The sequence below is a fragment of the Antennarius striatus genome, chromosome 12, assembly GCF_040054535.1.
Source record: "Antennarius striatus isolate MH-2024 chromosome 12, ASM4005453v1, whole genome shotgun sequence".
NCBI classification, from domain to species: domain Eukaryota; kingdom Metazoa; phylum Chordata; class Actinopteri; order Lophiiformes; family Antennariidae; genus Antennarius; species Antennarius striatus.
Genome location: NC_090787.1, coordinates 14,336,362 through 14,355,489, shown reverse-complemented (window position 1 = coordinate 14,355,489; position 19,128 = coordinate 14,336,362). Strand labels below are relative to the sequence as shown.

The 19,128-nt window shown below is 40.0% G+C and overlaps 1 protein-coding gene across 7 annotated transcripts in view; it reads left to right on the top strand.

The window, feature by feature from the left end:
• Nucleotides 1-19,128, top strand: part of zmp:0000001200 (dedicator of cytokinesis protein 9) — a 70,803-nt gene that overhangs the window by 32,532 nt on the left and 19,143 nt on the right. For all 7 annotated transcript variants that reach the window (XM_068328406.1, XM_068328405.1, XM_068328409.1 and 4 more), the window contains 14 exons: nt 6,777-6,866; nt 8,583-8,665; nt 9,721-9,790; nt 11,406-11,501; nt 12,224-12,358; nt 15,120-15,294; nt 16,308-16,360; nt 17,113-17,187; nt 17,289-17,429; nt 17,891-18,103; nt 18,270-18,392; nt 18,496-18,578; nt 18,718-18,840; nt 19,044-19,123. In XM_068328406.1, the coding sequence (XP_068184507.1) occupies nt 6,777-6,866; nt 8,583-8,665; nt 9,721-9,790; nt 11,406-11,501; nt 12,224-12,358; nt 15,120-15,294; nt 16,308-16,360; nt 17,113-17,187; nt 17,289-17,429; nt 17,891-18,103; nt 18,270-18,392; nt 18,496-18,578; nt 18,718-18,840; nt 19,044-19,123 (1,540 nt within the window). The remainder of the gene's footprint in view (nt 1-6,776; nt 6,867-8,582; nt 8,666-9,720; nt 9,791-11,405; nt 11,502-12,223; nt 12,359-15,119; nt 15,295-16,307; nt 16,361-17,112; nt 17,188-17,288; nt 17,430-17,890; nt 18,104-18,269; nt 18,393-18,495; nt 18,579-18,717; nt 18,841-19,043; nt 19,124-19,128) is intronic.

Below are 19,128 nucleotides of genomic sequence, written 5' to 3'. Positions count from 1 at the left end.
GAAAAGTGGTGATTTGCATTTTGTCAGATATTTATATTATTGTTTTGTGTAAGTATGAAGGGGTGTAGTGTTAGGCGATGTTGCCTCACAGCTAGTCGATTCTGGGTTTGACCCCTGGGGCCGACCCTGTACTACCCTCAGTCCAAACATGCAGTATAGATGTAATGTCAAAATGCGAGGATGAGATAGTTATTGAAAATTCTTCCTTCATTACCATGCTTGTAAAGGCTGTAGATGGGGACATTCTCATAGTTGCATGGGTGTAGGAGCTGTAACTAAATACACTAAGGACAAATTGTTCCACCACACCTCTGGTGGGAGTGAAATTGTCTCATTGTGCGCAAATATGTTGAAAGACCTTCACACCAGAGGATTTTCTTTTGAGAAGTTTTAAAGGAAAATGTAAACAAAGGAGTCCAACTTAAAAACCAAAACTTGAGAAAAGGGATTTCCTTTCATTTCTCACGTGCGTCATCATTACAGCCAATTTGTAAGTTACAATCAACTTGTTGGAGCGCCACTGGCTGAGGGATTAAGGCAGTGACCATGAGCCAAACATCCCCAACATTTACACAGGTCCAGGATTGTTGCATGTCATTCCACAACGGTCTTTTGTCTGTCATTTCCTATCATATCTCTGCTGTCCACCCCCCACCCCCCCAAATTATATTAGACGTATAATTTCTTACAATTTTAGTGTATAATATACAGAATATATTTGTAATATACTGACTTCTTTTTTCGGCTTTTCCCTTCAGGAGTCACCACAGTGAATCAGTTGCTTCCATCTAACCCTGTCTTCTGCGTCCTCTTCTCTCACACCAACTACATCTCTTTCATTACATCCATGAACCTCCTCTTTGGTCTTCCTCTAGGCCTCCTGCCTGGCAGTTCAAAACTCAGCATCCTTCTACCAATATATTCACTATCTCTCCTCTGGACATGTCCAAACCATCTCAGTCTGGCCTCTCTGACTTTATCTCCAAAACCTCTAACATGTGCTGTCCCTCTGATGTACTCATTCCTGATCCTATCCTTCCTGGTCACTCCCAAAGAGAACCTCAGCATCTTCATCTCTGCTACCTCCAGCTCTGTCTCCTGTCTTTTCCTCAGTGACACTGTCTCTAGACCAAACAACATCGCTGGTCTCACCACAGTTTTGTACAGCTTTCCTTTCATTTTAGCTGAAACTCTTCTATCACACATCACACCTGACACTTTCCTCCACCCGTTCCATCCTGCCTGTACACACTTCTTCACCTCTTTTCCACATTCTCCATTACTCTGGACTGTTGACCCTAAGTACTTAAAATCCTCCACCTTCTTGATCTCTTCTCCCTGTAACCTCACTCCTCCATGTGGGTCCCTTTCATTCATACACATGTACTCTGTCGTCCAGATCTACAAAAACCCAATGCAGCTCCCTCTGGCCTTCTCTGTACTTCTTTATTAACATCCTCAAAGCAAATACTGCATCTGTAGTACTCTTTTTTGGCAATAAATCATACTGCTGCTCACAAATGTTCACTTCTGCCCTTAGTCTAGCTTCAACTCTTTCCCATAACTTTATTGTATGGCTCATCAGCTTTATTCCTCTGTAGTTGCCACAACTCTGCACATCTCCCTTGTTCTTAAAAATGGGCACCAGCACACTTCTCATCCATTCCTCAGGCATTTTCTCACTATCTAAGATCCTTTTGAACAACCCAGAACAACCCAACTCTACTACCACCTCTCCTAGACACTTCCAAACTTCCACATTTTTAATATACTGTATATTTCTTAAACTGGTACAAGCATTGTATTCTCTCTTTCTGAGGACACCTTGAAGTCAACTACCAAATCAGCAACACATCACATAATATTATTTTGTGAAAATATTTGTACATTCAGAAAAGTTTTATTTGCATGACTTTGTTCTCTGATGGCTCAATCCGATGTGTTCTTTCAAATAATTTCAGTGATTTTCCCAAACCATTATTCAATTATGAGAGTAAGTTTATATAAAAGCGATGTGTGCAAAGTCTGAAAGACTTCAACCACTAACTGATCAAACTACGTTGTTGGTTGATTGTGTAATGGGAACATATTGCGATTGTATTTGGGACAAAGCAGACCATATAATGATAACCAGCTCCTGTGCTATAGACGCTCTCATTGATGAAGACTATATGGAATAACATAAAAGTGAAACTAATAACTGTGGGTTTGGCTCTGTGTAAGTCTGGGTTCCTTTCAAGACCTGGCAGCTGAATGCTTTGTGACAGCAGGCCTGCCTTTTCTTGATCTTCTCTTGTGTCAGGCTGCTGCCGTCTGCTGCCATGAACACAACACACCAGCTTTACTCATAAACCCAACACTGTCAAAGAGTGACAGGTGATCCTGACTGGAAAAAAGACACTGCCTGCGCAGTGATTGAACCCAACATCTGTTACAAACTCTTCTACACTCTGGTTTAAGCAAGGGTTTTATCTGCCTCTGTGTCGGACAGAGACGGTGTTAAGCTTGCTGTGCTTGTATATCACTACCAAAACAGGTGAAACGGCTGCTCCGTCTGTTGTCTCAGTATAAATCTTGGGGGTTTTTTGGCTGCTCAGTTTGTGCTTTATCTCTAGTCACACACCTGGTCTTTTGAGAGGCAGTGATAATATGTCAGATTTTGAGTTGGAAACTGATGGCACAAGGCATTGGTTTCTGAAGATAGTTGGAGCAGAAGAAGAACAAATATCTTTCCTTTTTATTCTCAATTTGAGTTAAATTTGAGGTCTACACCAATTCCCACTGCAAAGTCTGGATATTTTTACTTTTCTTTTTCCTTTACTTCTCCCCACAACAGTTTATTAAAGATTTCACTAACTCCATGTTTTACTGTTTAATGGATGTGACTTAATGGTATTATTATTATTATTTTTTATTATTATTATTATTACTATTATTATTATTATTATCATCATCATCCAATAGATTTGATAAGAAAATCAAAACCAGTTCTGTCAACCTTGTAAAATTATTTTGAGTAGCACTGTTCGGAATGTCATTTTTCATCTCATCATCATTTAAAATTGTTGAACACGTAAATAGTCTAAGAAGAAAAAAAAAACCCAATGCGATAAAGTTAAAAAAGGTTTTTTTGTTTTTTAGACAGTTCGCTCAAGTGCATTCGCGCATCAACAATCGCGACTTGACCTCATCACAGATTTTTGGTAGGCAGTCACGTGATAACCTGTGCACATTCTATTGGCTTACTGCATCCGGAAGTACATTACATTTCGTGAGTCTCCAGATGCGTTGCTAGTACATCGTGGGGCCACACTAACGACAAACAACCACTCATGTAAATACTCATACCTACTGTAAGTTTCACCTAAACTGCATGTGTGTAGAAGTGAGAGGAAGCCAGAGAACCCAGAGAGAACCCACGCAGACACGGGGAGAATATACACACTCTGCACAAAAAGGCTCGAACCCTCCCAGAAAAATACATTAATATATTATTGACTAAATATTCTTGATCCTTTGCAGTGAACATTTCTAAAGCATTAGGTAAATCGTAGCTTCAGTGACAGCAGGGAGGAGTACAGAATGTATGTTGACTCAGAACGCACTACGTGTTTGTCTTAATAAAGGACCACCCATTGCAGTTGTGTTGCTGATACAGCCCATGTGTTATTAATCCATCTTTTTGGACAACTATTGAGGCCTGTGGAACCAGAAAATGAGTAAAGTAATGAATTAAATTAAATATAAACTAATTGAGACTACAATCTTACCATGGAATTTGTCATCAGTAATAAAAACAAAGAAAGTAAATGACCTTATCTTCAACATCAGTTTTGAAATTGGGATATTCGAGAACTCAAATTCTGTTGGAATGTCTGCAAGCATGTTTAGATCAATTTAGGCTGAGGATGAAGCGTAATTTTCACTGGGCAACACTTCCTGTTGCCCACATCCTGGCTCCCTCATACTCCATGCCTGTTTGTTTCTGATACTTGGCTTGCAAAGATTAACATCTCCTCTGCAGTAAACCTTGGCTAGCAGAGAGGAAGGGGAAATTCGAGGTTCGCAAATTAGAGGTTGATTCAGAATTTGCCGCAGTTGATGTAGCGGCACTGCTAGATCAGAGGAACATAAAGGTAGAGGACATAAATGGCCGTTCAACTTTTCAGCTGGAGCCACATTAGACATTAAGAAAGGCTCTGACTGCAACAGTACTTTATTTTTACATAAATACTTTATTGCTATCTCAGTACACCCCTTAACTGAAAGGCACGATAGAAAATGTCATACAACAGCATACAGTGGTACCTCTACTTGCAAAATTAATTGTTTCCGGAAGAAATACGTAAGTAGAAAATTACGTAAGTAGACAAGCGTTTTCCATGCAAATGCACTAATCTGTTCCAAGCCCACAAAAATTCCGACATAAATGTTTTATAAAGCATCAGTATGCATCAAAACATGTAACAAATACATGTTACAATTAGATTATTACACAATAAATTAGAGTTGTGCATAACGTAAAAAACAAAGAATAGAGTAAAGAATAATAATGATGGTCATTTACCTTTTAACTGCTGTCCCCATTGTTTTTTGCCCTCATTGGTTCATGCGCTCCTATCTCATGATGCCGAACAACAGATTGAATTCCAGTCCTCCTTTTGAACTTCTCCAACCACCTACGCGATGCCTTAAACTCCTTAAACTTCCTTTTGTTGTAATAACGTGATTGTAGATGCATTTCTTTGGCGAGATCAACCAAACGCATCCCTTTCTTATGCTTTTCTATGATCTCTTGCTTTATTTGTATGGACAAAAAACTATTTTCTTCGTCTTTTCTTTTCCTCTTTTCTCCGTCACTTTTTTGGGGTCCATAGCGAATACGTACTCAAAAAGTTATTGTATTTGCGCAAAACGGGTCGAGTGCCGAATGCCGAACGCTCCATAAGCACTGATCTAGCTCCACACAGAGATGGAGTGGCATCCCTCTTAGCCAATGAGATGCCAGGAAGATACATAATAGGTAATAGCCAATGGCAGAGCAGCTATAAGAATGTTGCGTTCAGGAACCTGTGGGAGATTCAAGTATCATCCGATACTGTGTTTTTACATTACGTAAGTCGAAATTTCTTTCGTAAGTAGAGGTAATATGTTCCTGCTGAGAAATTTCGTAAGTAGAAAATTTTGTAAGTAGAGGTACCACTGTATAAGAATGCACCATGTATGCGTAAAATGGATAAAAATAGATGACAGAACTAAAGCAGTTGGCACCAATGTACCAAATCAGATAAAACTACAAAGGGCATGTACTGCTACATTTATTTGACTGCACTAGTTGTGATATGTTTTCTCCTCTGAGTGTTTATTTCTCAAACCAGCCAATTAATTGTAGTTCTCACCATTTTAAACATCTATTTTTACAGACATAGGATATTTCTTGAGTTTGGCATCTAAGAACTGACCTCATTACTTGTCACAAATAGAGTATGTTTGTCTGGTTATATTGAGGAGTGATGAGAGAAACTTTTGACCCCCCCTGATTGGAGCCTACAGATGGAGGCTTGGGTGGTGGTGGGGCTGAAAGTACAGCAGCAGTGTTGGCAGGTGGATGGAGAGTTGGGAGACTGTTGCACTTCAAATACAGTAGATCCTCAATTAGGAGGGTGTATTGGTGACGTTCAGTGGAAATGAGGCGTGACATGCGGGTTTGTGTAATTCAGCAGTGTGTTGGGTTTGTCTACCAGAGCCATTTCCACAGGTTTCGCTCCATTTACTTTACAAAATTGTGAACAACAAATCATCTCCTTTTGAGGAGCTGAAAGGAGAGAATGTGTCTTAAATGAAAGTTTTCTCATAGTTTTCTTCCAATAAACAGATTTTAGTCGAAACAGTTTGTGATTCACCCTACACTGAGGTGAATTTGCGAGTTGATGATATGAAAAACCACTTTTCCCTTTAATTAAATGTGTCTGAAAAAGGTACTCTAGGTTTTGTGTGCCTGCGAGGAGCATTTGACCAACAAAAAGCTCAAATCCACTTGTTTTCTTTCAACCCAGTCAGCTGAACTGTTATCACTTAATGGTTGTATTCACAGTTCCCGCCTGCTCACAGGGATTATGTGTGGTCAAATGCACTTTACTTTCAAATTTCAGAATTAATCCTCCTAAGACCTGATGGTGACGTCGAATCCAGCTGTGTTTTACTCATGGCCAGTTTGATCATGCTCCTGGTTTCACATTGCTGCTTCTAGCAACACTAAATCTGGTCCATTGGTTTAATACCAAAGTAGAGTAAACTACATATTGAAATTTCTTGAGATGCCAGCAGGGCAGCATGGCAGGGTATTGATTCTCATCCCACAGCAATATGGGTGTGTTGGTGACTGGAGAAATCAGTCACTACTGACACAGTGTCAGCTAAGACGGCATACCTGGAGAGTTGCTCTGCTTTGAAACTGCTCTTGGCTTAAAATCAAGGAATTAAATGAGCCTAGGAGGTGCTGAGTTCCTGATTATGTCTGTGCAACGGGGCAGAGAGCCAGACTCTAGGGGTTGTCAGGGGTTACTGGAGCTGAGGAGTGTAGACAGGCATCCTGCCTCCCTCACATGTTGAACCCCAGAAAAACATCAGTCCTGTCAAATGTAGACTAAGGTTGAAAAGAACACCCTCAGAAAAGGAACTATCTGTGAAACTGGGTGAATGTATTCGTACAGTTTTGTCACGTGATCCCACTCGTCTGTCTCTCTGGTTGATTTAACTGTTATTTTATTTTGCAGATTTCAACTCTGAGGCGTCAAGGGAGAACTCTCTACCCCACAGTGCCTGATAATGCAGAGAGGGAAGCCCAGAGTCTGTTTGTCCAAGAGGTAAGCTGCTTAAAAAGGTCCCAAAAACATGGGTCAGCTTCTTAGTTTGAGTTAAATGATCTTACATAAATGCACAACTGCTAAAAAAAAATAAACAGCAGTGGTTGGTTTGCATAAGATGGCTCTATATTTGTGTTTTTGTCTGGGTGTTTTTTGTCACTGGTTGAAAATGAGGAACGTTTAAATAGTAAATAAATTTTAAAATATCAATCAGAGTTTAAGAACATCAAATTTGATCAAACTACCGAAGCACAGTCCTGGTGAATCTACTAACTACTAACTTTGTTTCTTCTTCTTTTTTTCAAAATTTTCAAAATTGTGGTTATTGTTTATAACATCAATAATATTTATTTTGATTGAAGAAAACTTTTTTCTAAGCTGAAAACCATTGCTCAGAAATATGTCCCTCCCTCTGCAGGTGTTAAACATTTTGTGTAATATGGTTTATGAGTTTTTTGTGAAACAAGAAAAAAAAATCTTCATATTATTTATGGTAAACATCACACACAAAGTCAGGTTCTGGATTAATTAGACAAACAGATATATGGTTGAATAGAAAAAAACCCGGTGGTATGAAGCACAAAGGCTGGTAGAAGATGTCCAGAAACAATACCACCGGGGGTGGGTGCAGAATATTTACACCAATGTTAGTGACAACCCATTTTGTGGCATAATGTGAGTTGTGATGCATACAGTGTGGCACATCAGGAACTAGCCTGTATCAGCTGTATGATAAATACTATCTTATACTCGTTACATATCATTACTGGGAGCAGCTGGAACATTCGTCTTTTAATTGAAAATTTAGTCAAATTATTTATTTTCTCTCATTCATGGGTTCTTGTTGGATTTTGTTTGGGTTCTGGTCGGTCTGACTTTTTGAATTTATCTGCTGTCAAGTGATTCAGCATGAGACGAGACAAGAGTTGTACTCACTATGCACACTGTTCTTACCTGCCTCATCTGCAGTCATAAAGACACTAAAACACCCGATTCAGTGTGACATCATCAGGACATCTGTGTGGATCCACCCAGCAGGAATCTCTCCAAACTTCCCCGTCTCTGTCCTGATCGGGTTGCATTTTCGTCTCCCTGACAGAGCAGTTCTTGTAAACGGCACACATTTCTGCGAAACAGATACCAGCAAGCTGCTTCTATCAGTGACTAACAATGAACAGATGTCTTTTATCCAAGTAAAGACAGATAGTTTGCACCAGTGGGTGGTTGGACTGACTAACTATCACTATACACCCTTATTTCCCATAAGAGGTCACTACCTAAATACTTTAACTGTTTCTCTAATCTGTCCCTGCCTTGTAATGTGGCGTTATTAGAATTCGTAAAAGGCATTTTTTATATCTGCTGAGATGTGATAGTCAGATTTACGTCCAACATTTATACCAATAGCATTGTATAAATCCACAACGATGATCAAACATAAATCAGGACAACATCACACTACCTGATACAATCTATGATTATAAATGGCACGAGTTGTTCAAGAACTGTGTGTAATACAGACAAAAAGCTAAATACAACACAATCCTTTAAAGGTGCTTCAACCACAGAGCTTCATAGATGGTCAAAAGGCATTTGAAACCCCTCCTTTCTAAACACTTTGATACCAAAACCTCAACAGAACCCTGATCTACTTCCTAAACTACTTTTTCTACTGCCCTGTAAGTTATTAGGGTCTGTTATTTATTCCCATTTCAGTGCATCAAGACCTACAAGTCTGACTGGCATGTTGTCAACTACAAGTACGAGGACTATTCTGGAGACTTTCGACAGCTTCCAAAGTAGGTGAAAAACCTTGACACGGTTTGTGACAATATTTAGCGTTACTGCGGTGCTGTGCCAAGACATTCCTTCAATGGGCATGTAGGAACAGCTACCGTCTGTAATATGTGGATGCCAAAGGTTTTCAACAAAATGTCATAAAGCACACACAGTCACAAACTATCATTTCTGTTTTCAGGCACATTTTTCTGATGAAAATATGTTCTTTGTAATTATAAGGAAACAAAACATACGATTATTATTTCCACTAAACAACAGTGTAATTTTTACAAGGTGGAGGGTAATTCTTCACTGCAGCCAGTGTGGAAACCTCTCCCATTATTTTGGGACTTTGTTGTTAGTTCCAGCCGCTTCCCTAAAGAATATCTGTTTTACTGCCAATTGTTAGTTGCATGAGATGACAATGACCTTACGTGTTTGACTCCATATTACTGCCAAATGTCCTGTCATTTACTGAATCTGGGGAAGTTAAAACAATACATCATGACGCAGATCACCAGTTCAAAACTATTTTTGGTAAATTCATTTTTGCCTTTGGCAAATAGTTGTTTTCCAACAGAGGGTAGTCACCTTGATGCAGTATCAGTCTCCAGGAACAGTCCAGAAGTGATTTTTAACGTTCTTGGAAATTCAAATTTGCCATGATGACCTTTTTTTTTTTTTGAAAGATTAAAAACCTTTAAACAAACGAGCAAAACTCGTGGATGTCCTCCATATCCTGTTAAAATCCCACACTTCAGATGCTCACACTTAAATGTACACAAACATCAAAACTGGATTGTTTGATCACAAAAATATTTTCCAATTCTGATGGAAGAAAACACATGAGGTTACCTGTTTGTCATTAAAAGCAAAGTCAGGAGTGATGAAAAGCAAACATTGTTGGATTTTAAAAACAGGTTTACTTTAAAGTACTGATGCAGCACCGGTGTACGTAGTTACCTTGTCCTGTTTAACCTGTTGATGTAATGTTAATGTGTGTTTTTTTTCTAATCATTTTTACATACACCGTAAATTTCTGTTTTAATGGGAGTTTGTATTATTTATTTTGCAGCAAAGTTTCCAGACCTGATAAACTTGCTGTCCATGTGTTTGAAGTGGATGAGGATGTTGACAAAGATGAGGTGAGTCAATGTGTAACTTTAGTTTTTACTAGAAGGGAACCATGTTCTCCTCAGGATTATTTGCTCTTGAATGTGTTTGTTGTCTTTGGATCTGGTTAAAGGAGTGCACAACAAGAGGCTCATAAGTCTCCTGTCAAACACTCAGATTTGGTGTCACTCTTCAAAGACGATGCAAAGCTGTGCCTGAAATGTTATCAGGTCGCGCCGCCTCACAAGATGTATGAAGATAATCCTGACCTCCTGTCTCCACATGATTCGTCAGACTGCGCCTCCTATAGACGTTAAAAATACTCAGTTCACACACTACAAAGAGCCTTTTCTCTCTTTAACTGGAAGTCCAAGCATGGGGTCATCAGGGGTCAGGGTCTATCGTGCTCAACATCTCAGTCAGGACTTCATAACAGCTGATGTCCTGATCCAAATCCCCCGTCATTAATGTCGTGACTGTCTCACTCGCCACTTTGAGCTTTCTAAACAAGCAAGATGAAAGAAAAAGAATGTGACCTTTTTCGGAAAAAAATATTATAATAAATTATTATTTTAAAATGCTAAATGTCATGATTTAGTTCCAACTTTCTCTGACTGTAATGCTGAAAAACCAAAGTGAAACTTTGACTTTTGTTTTTTTGCTTTTTTTTTCCTCCTTGGCAAGGTTTTCTGGAGCGAACTGGAGTCCAGAGAGTATAAACCCAGTGATTTGTCTACCTTTTGAATGTTGTCTAGACACTGATGAGAAGAAACAGAAATTGAAGCTTTCCAGATGCTTTTTTGATCACTTTACAAGGCTTATTTGAAATATTAGAATTGTAACCAGGACTATTAAAAGCCCTGTTTGCTGCATTAGACCGAGGAGATGAAGCGATTCTGAACCAGGGTTAATAGGTCTTGAAAGGCTATTCACTGTTTTTGTGCAAAATTGTCATTATATAATCTAGTTGGGGAAATGTAACTGTAAATGTCCCATCTTCTGCTTCATGCAAGGCTGATCTAAACCAAAACGGGGGTTTAGGGATGGTTCTCATCTCCTCTTCCTTCATTACTCTCCTAATTGGTTTATTTTTACAGATCACAATAGCCGGTAGATCATGGTAGCATTTGTTTGGTCGCATGTGAGCTCATGCTGAAAGTGTGTGTGGTGTTTGGGTCCATGCGTCAGGAATCTGCTGCGAAGATGGAAATATTTATTGTGTTTAATCTAACGGTTTGTTTAATATTCCTCCTCATGCTTGTTTGGACGGAGACAGACCTACATCACGTTGGGCTCTGTGTCCTCTCAAACCACAACATCAAACGTTGTCTGCACAGTGAGGCACGGCTGAGGACGAGTGTTGAGAAGCACTGGTGATACATAATGAGCCGCTGCACAAATATCCAAATGAAGCCATGTTCACTGTTCTTTAATCAAAATCAGCCAACGCTTTTTACTGTCCGATGTGTGTTGTTCTTTATATTTAATTAATTTGACAGGTGACTTTTTTTATTTATTTATGGGGTTGTTTCATTTTCAGATATAGCAGCACTTTTGAAAAAAGACATTATAGCACAAAATGTTATATAGGAAGTATAAACGTTCCCTTGCAGAATATGTTGATGCCTTTGTCTTTGTCTCCTGCAGGATACAGCCTCCCTAGGATCCCAGAAAGGTGGCATCTCCAAACATGGCTGGCTTTATAAAGGCAACATGAACAGCGCCATCAGTGTCACAATGAGGGTGAGTGGTGAGGGCCAAACTGAACTGATTCATCAATTACTTTATTAAAGGACAACATTTTCAGGAAATGGTAATCATTTGAATCAGTGTGGAGCTAAAAATGAAGTTTTCTGTGTTTCTGTGCAGGCAAAATACATTTCATCCACAAATTTTATAAGTATAAATAAGAATATCATTGTCTATAAAAACTAAAAAAATTACACAGAATTTACAAACTAAAGGAAAAAGTCAATAAAAAGGTGTTTTAATGAAACATTATTTTCATTCTAATATGTTGTGGTGCTCTTTGTCAGATTTGGTTTAAAAGTGTGTGGAGCTTTCGGTTCGCTCCGCCTCCCTCCATGGTGGGCTCCTCCCCCACTTCCAAAGCCCCTCCCCACACAGGGTATCTGGGGTAGTGAGGGACTAGAGTGATTGACGCGCCATCAAACACGCCTACTGACTCTGATTGGTTATTTAGCTTCGGGCATAGTAGACTCTTTTCAAATAGCATTTGTAGCAGTGAGTGGGGCCAAAGGAGTCTAATTATTCTTATGTATTATATTATATTTTATATATATATATATATTATATATTATATATTATATCCACATCAGAACACATTGACAGAAAATAAGACAGACAGTTAATTAAGTTTTGAAACCTGTTTTAGTTGTTGTTGTTGTTGTTTACGTCATTGTTTTCTGATAATCATCAGTTTTTTTTCCCACTTTTTGTTTCAGTCATTCAAGAGGAGATATTTTCATCTAACCCAGCTTGGGGATGGATCTTACAATCTGAACTTCTACAAAGATGAGAAAATCTCCAAAGAGCCCAAAGGAACCATTTTCCTGGACTCCTGTATGGGTGTGGTTCAGGTACGCTTGTTATATTCATCTTCTTCTCAAAGACAGTGATTGTTTTACTGCAGTGACCCCTGACCTGCATGGACACCTGGTTCTGTGGTAGCACATGCTACAGCTAGGTCCCTCCTGGAAGTTAAATGACCATTTACTGAGACAGAGCTCTAGTAGACGTGGCAACGTCCTCTTGTATTTTCTACATATGTACTAGCTGTATAAGGTGAAATTTCACCACATGTTTCTGACTGATGGACCGCTGCTGGAAAGTTCACGTGAGATCCTGGCGTGTTCATTTTCCTGAAACCTGAGCTCTCTTCTCTCCAGGGTGTTGCTTTGCTGCTGACTCTCAGCTGGTGAAACAAGGTGAATGCTGAGGTTTCACTTTTTGCGCATTTTCCATTTGCCTTACAATCGATGCCATGTGCAAACATCTTGAGTGCAGGCCAGGATTCACTGGATGCATTCTCTCCTGTCTGTCATTTTAATAGATGGAAATAACATGCATTTACAGATGAAGCAGCTGGTGTGAATCACATGTTTATTGGTTATCAGCCCAAAATGTCAAAAGGATACCACTGCTGTTTGAATGATTTTAAGATTTTTGGAGGATTCATTAATTGTGGTGTCTGTGCTCTCCCCTGAGCTCCACAAACCTCCACACCACCCAGTCCTCAACCGCAGACCTCCAACTCCGTTACATTCCTCAATCGTCAAAAAAGTCAGATAAAAATGTTCCTCCTGATTCACTCCAGTCCAGCAATGTTCTACTGTATTTAATGGCACAAAACCATTATTTGGACCTCTTTTTACGTAACATGTAAATAACCTGTGGTTTTTAAGATTTATAACAAAGCAAGGGGGAATTCTAATCCATTCATAATGAAAGCAACCTTAAAAGACATAGAAGAGAAATCCAACACTTAAACCAGCATGTCAGTGCAGACAAATGTTTTCTCAGAAGAGGTGAGGTCCAGTGTTTGAATTTATTCTGATCATTTTAAAGTGAAAAAATGGGAAAAGTTAAGGAAACATTATAGCCTCAGCCAAGGATTTAATGTTTTTGCCAATATTTGTTTGCCAATATTTTCCTTTAATGTTATGCTTACAATATTAAAATCACACAGTTCTATCCCCATAAGTTCTACCACACATCTAGGTCTGATCTGGGCACAAGTCGCTTTCCAGATCTAGTTTTCAGAATATGTAAATACATGTAGATATACTCTCAAAACTTCACTGTGGCCACAACAGAGCTTCAGAGTGTGGCTGAAGCTCCGTTGAGTTAGTTTGGTGTCATACTCTACATTTCTTCAAACGTTGCTGAACTAGATACTGAAGAAAACCATCAGTTTACATCCCCAACTATCAGCCAATAATGAGAGAGATTAATTCTAGGTTAGAGTAGGTTTATGTTTGGGGTCAAACCGTGATGGGAATACCGCTTTTATGCACAGTGTCATACAGTAATGATGATTTTGCGTGACCCTGTGATCAGACCCCACCCTCCCAGTGCCGGCTGGGTGTAGTAGGGCTGTCAGGGTGGTTCAGCTCTCCTGGTCTCGTGCAAAGATTGATAGAGTGGTCTGCTTCTCCTCTGCCGTCAGCACTCTGGTTTTGTTGTTTTCATTTTATCTTTACCGTATGTTCCTTTTTAAATGAGTCTCATATGTTCTGGTCTTCGTTACCCAGCCTTTAGCCGGGTTGTGACGCGATGAACCTCCTGCTAGTCGGCTCTGTAATATTTCAGCTGCGCTACTCCTTCTGGACCATATAGTTGGCGTCTTCTGCTCTTCTGAGTTTACAAGGATCATGAACCAGCAGGAAAAGCTATGAATGGAAGTGCAGATGTGAAAGTGTAATGGTATGTGGAGTGACGTCATTATGAGCCTCAAGCTGCTTCTCCTGCATTTTATTAAGCGGTCAACATTTGGTCAAACACAAACAGAATTTCTCCCATACTAAGCAGGTGTGTGGAGCTTTCTGTTGGGCTAACGTGAAGCCCAGGGCTCAGTAATGTGGTGCGAGTTGGAGTTTTCTTTGTCACTAGTCATTGCCTTCTGTAAGTGAACGGATACTACTTTGCTTGAACTGTCCATTCCTTAAAGGATGTGTGCAGCTCAGCAGTGAATAAGTCTCCCTCCCAGGTACTCCCACTCTGCTGTTTCAACATTGCATGCAAGCCACAGCGATAACCCCAGCATAAAAATCCCCTGACTGCTTACAGTAGTGAGATGGCTTTCTCTCTTCCTCTTATTAAAGACCTCAAATCGTGGCTGATTCTGCAGTCATTTGGCTGTAATGAAGAAATTCTGTATCGGTGACATAAGAAATCTGTGCTGGGGTCCTGGCAGAGCTGGAGGCCTTGTTGCACAGATGGAAACACTCCTTCCCTCCCCAGCTCTCATTGTCATTTTGTTAACTGTGGCAGATAAATTAGATCAGATTAGTTCAGCTACTCATCTCTTGCGGAAAGAATGACTCACTTAGGTACCTTTTATTGTGGTAAGATAATTAGTAAATATGGCACTGTTGTAAGAGGTAGCCAACAAACAAAATGAAGAGAGTGAGAAGTGAAATTAGACTCAAGCGAGTTATGATTTTCAGAATAAAAGCAAGAATCTGTTTGATGTTAGCTGTGGATGGAGGGATAAAACCTTCCTTCAGCCTCACCGTGTCCACAAATGAATACTTGATACTTGATGCCAACACACATGGAAATCATAAAATCTTCATTCCAATAACAATTCTGTATTGGATCTTTTCATCCATCTTCCAGAACAACAAGGTTCGGCGTTTTGCTTTTGAGCTGAAGATGCAGGATAAGAGCACCTACCTGCTGGCTTCAGACAGCGAGGGAGAGATGGAGGATTGGATCAACACCCTCAACAAGATCTTGCACAGCAGCTTTGAGATTGCCATGCAGGAGAAGAGGAATGGAGACATTCATGATGGTGTGTATTTTTCCACCATGTAAAAGAATATGAAATGGTGTTTTGTTCCATTTTTGTCAAAATATTATTCATCTTCTGAATGAGGAATTCTGTTTTTCTTGTAGAAACATCAGCTGGAAGCAGCTTTAATGTGACGTAAACTGAATTTTGCAGAGCTGTTAATGTTGAAAATTAATTTTCAGGGGTTTTTTTTGTATTCAGTCATTCAATTTGGACCACTTCAAGAAAGTAAAGTAAATTTTTTGCTTCTTAAGTTGAATGTGTTCTAGTATTATGATAGTAATTTCAAGAAATGACTTTATTCTTTTGGACAATATGATAGATTATGATTATTAATTGAAAAAGCATGTTCCAAAAAAAAACCAATCAGTGCAAAAAACAGTCATGCAGCCCTAAATATTTAAAAAGGATGCATTAATCTTTATTAAATCTTGATTACAGTTGATTATAGATGTGGTACTTGTGGTATTTTGTGAGCTACTCTCCTGCCATTCTCTGTGAAATTTAATCCGCCGTACTTGAAGATCCGGTTAATTCACTCATCATTTGAGTGCATTTACTCTGGGATGCCGAGGATGTTTTTATGAGATGATAGCCGTAGCTCACGTCTTCCTTCCCCTGCAGTCTGGTGTAGAACATGGTGATGTGATACTGGACCACCCAAGTTTTTAATGCTTACCTCCGGTCTCATACAGGCTTAGCCACGGAGGGAAGAGGCTGAATGCCTCTGCACAAAACGCTCCACCGATCCACCTTAACCCCTCAAATCCTTATTAATCGTGCATGAGAGGGAAAAATCATTTAGCTTGAGGAAATCCCTTAAAGTACTCAGTGTAGACCTGCTGGATTTGCACCTCAATCTGGAATAACTGCTGTGCAGTTAAATTACTGTTTAGAAAAATTTCACCTCAGTGAGCAATTAAGCAGGTTTTACAACATAAGATGGTTTTGTTTTTTTCTCCGAGGGCCTCGGCTTACTTTCACACAATGATTATACTTGTATTTTCTTGTAGATGATGATCTTGGAAGGTCAGACAGTTCTTCTGGCAGTATGGACAGCTTTCAGGTAGGTCCTACTTTCTTCAGCTTCAACTGTCTACATTAGAAGACACAAACATGTGGTTTGAATAAAGATTTAAGAGTTACTAATTACACTTCTGAATTCCCAGTCATTCATCTGTTTTTGGGGATCAGATCTTGCATTAAACAGAGACCAGTTGTCATATGGTGAACTAAAAACAGAATAATTTCTGCTTTATGACCTCTTCCATTCAACATTTTATTACGTGCAACATAACAAATTAATCATCAGGCCTTTAAATGTGCATCCATTGATGTTCAGCGTGAGATATCCTGTAGTGGAAAATGCTGACTCTTGTTTGATATAATGACACCCGCATCAAGACGTTTAAAGGTTCCTGAGTGCAGAAACATCTGGGGTTTTTTAATGATTTACTCACTGATGAATTAAAAGCTGCTTTCTTTTGTGAAATAGATATTTGGTGCTTTAAAAGAAGGATATTCATGCTGCCTCAGCACAGAGTGATCTGTGGAAAATACAGGTAACAGTTAACTGGGAAATAGCTTGATAGGTTACGGTGAGCTGAGCTGAAATGTAAGCTGGTACCACCTGACTCTCACCCCAGAGCCCGTCTGCTCAGCGTGATCGGCCCGTAAAATATGAAGCTTTGTTTCCGGATGGGTGCAATAATGTTCTAATGTCGAACCACCTAAGTGGAAATCTCTCAGACAGGGTGCCAGTCATGTCGGACAGTAAGTGAATTTAACCAAATAAGGAAATTACTTTATTCTCCTCAGAGTGCAAGAGATATTGAATCCAGGATGAGAAGCGAGATGCGATTGAAGCTGTTCACCCTGGATCCTGACACACAGGTAAAAACATGCAAAGCAAGTTGACTTATTCCCATGTGGTGGTAAGATCCATCTCAGCCCTTCCAAATGGAATGCAACGCCTCCCATTGCTCTGTCTTCAGAAACTAGATTTCTCAGGAATTGAGCCGGACGTGAAACAGTTTGAAGAGAAGTTTGGGAAGCGCGTTCTGGTGAACTGCAATGACCTGTCGTTCAATCTGCAAAGCTGCGTGGCAGAGAACGAGGAAGGCCCGACGACAAACGTAAGACTTTACCACAACAGTTCTTAAATAACAGAAGTATCACTATCCACCGGGACGGAACAGGGATGAGGTGGTTGTTTTTGAGCAATCGGATGTCTGCCCCTCTTTATGTCAGCTGCTAAAAGACTGCTGTTGGCCCAGCAACCAGGCTACAGACTCAGTAATGGTGAACGATCCGTTTAATGGAGTCTGATGTCCTGCTGTTGCTCATAAAAGAATCTGTTTGTCGACATCTCAATGTGCTCTGTCTCCACGGATGCACTGACGTCATTCACATACACATGCAGACTCAAAGTTTGTTCAATCAGTTTCCTGAAGCAGGCATGAATGTAAACACTGCAAGTGAATATCTCATAACTCTTCGATATTTAATGTGTCATGAAATGACTTGCAAACAATTGACAACATTAGATATATATTTATCATCATTGTGTGTCTTTGTTGCTCCTTTTCTTCTCCAGGTGGAGCCGTTTTACGTCACCCTGTCCCTGTTTGACATCCAGAATGGCAGGAAGATCTCCTCTGACTTCCATGTGGACTTAAACCACCCGTCCGTGAGGGCCATGATGCCCAGTAACACCAGTCAGTTCATGAACGGGGGAGGGGACACCCACCCTGAGGGGCAACGTTTGGTTCACGGCGTACCAGAGGTGGCCTTGAAATATCCACGGCAGGTAAGTCATGAGTCGCTCTGAGAGAATGCATGTTTGCTTCTAAACATTATAAACACTATACCTGAGCCTGATTTCATTTTTGCAATTTGACACTGAATCATAAATGCACCAGATAAAATATGAGTTTATCTCTGAGGACATTCCAACACCTTAACTGTCTCCTCAGGGAGTGTTCTCTGTAACCTGCCCCCACCCAGATATCTTCCTGGTGGCTCGCATAGAGAAGGTGCTTCAGGGGGGAATCAACCACTGTGCCGAGGCGTACATGAAGAGTTCAGACTCCACCAAGGTGCTTGTCCATGTTTCCCACAGTTTATTCAGCACCGAGCTCAGAGATCCATCTGTTTTTCACGATGAAGCTGAAGACACAGTGTGTTCCTCTTTTCAACTAGGTGGCACAGAAGGTCCTGAAAAACGCCAAGCTGGCATGTAGCCGGTTAGGCCAGTATAGGATGCCGTTTGCCTGGGCAGCAAGGTGCTTTAACTATTAGCTCTGGACTGTTCTGTATATCTTTGTCTGATGAAATCATCATTTGAGAATTTCATATATAATATATCAAAGGATTGTTTGAGACAAAAAGAAATGTTCCTGACCCTTCTTTTCCTTTCTGCAGGCCTTTGTTCAAAGACGCTTCAGGGACGCTGGACAAAAACGCTCGTTTCTCAGCTCTGTACAGACAAGACAGCAACAAGCTGTCCAATGACGATATGCTGAAGCTGCTGGCTGATTTCAGAAAGTTAGTCATGCTTCTATGAATGCTTTGTCTTATAAATTATCTGAGTAGAATTGCAGATGTTCTGGAAAGACAATGTGGAAAATATGCACGTATGGATTTAACTTCAGAAAAAAGAACATGTCTAAATGTGGTGAATGTGCTCACTCTAATCTTTGGTAGACAATAGCAAAAGACTTCACTCGAGTTTATTTTCCTTTCCTCAGGCCAGAGAAGATGGCCAAGCTGCCTGTTATCCTCGGAAACCTTGATGTTACCATCGACAACGTCGCCCCTGACCTGACAAGTAAG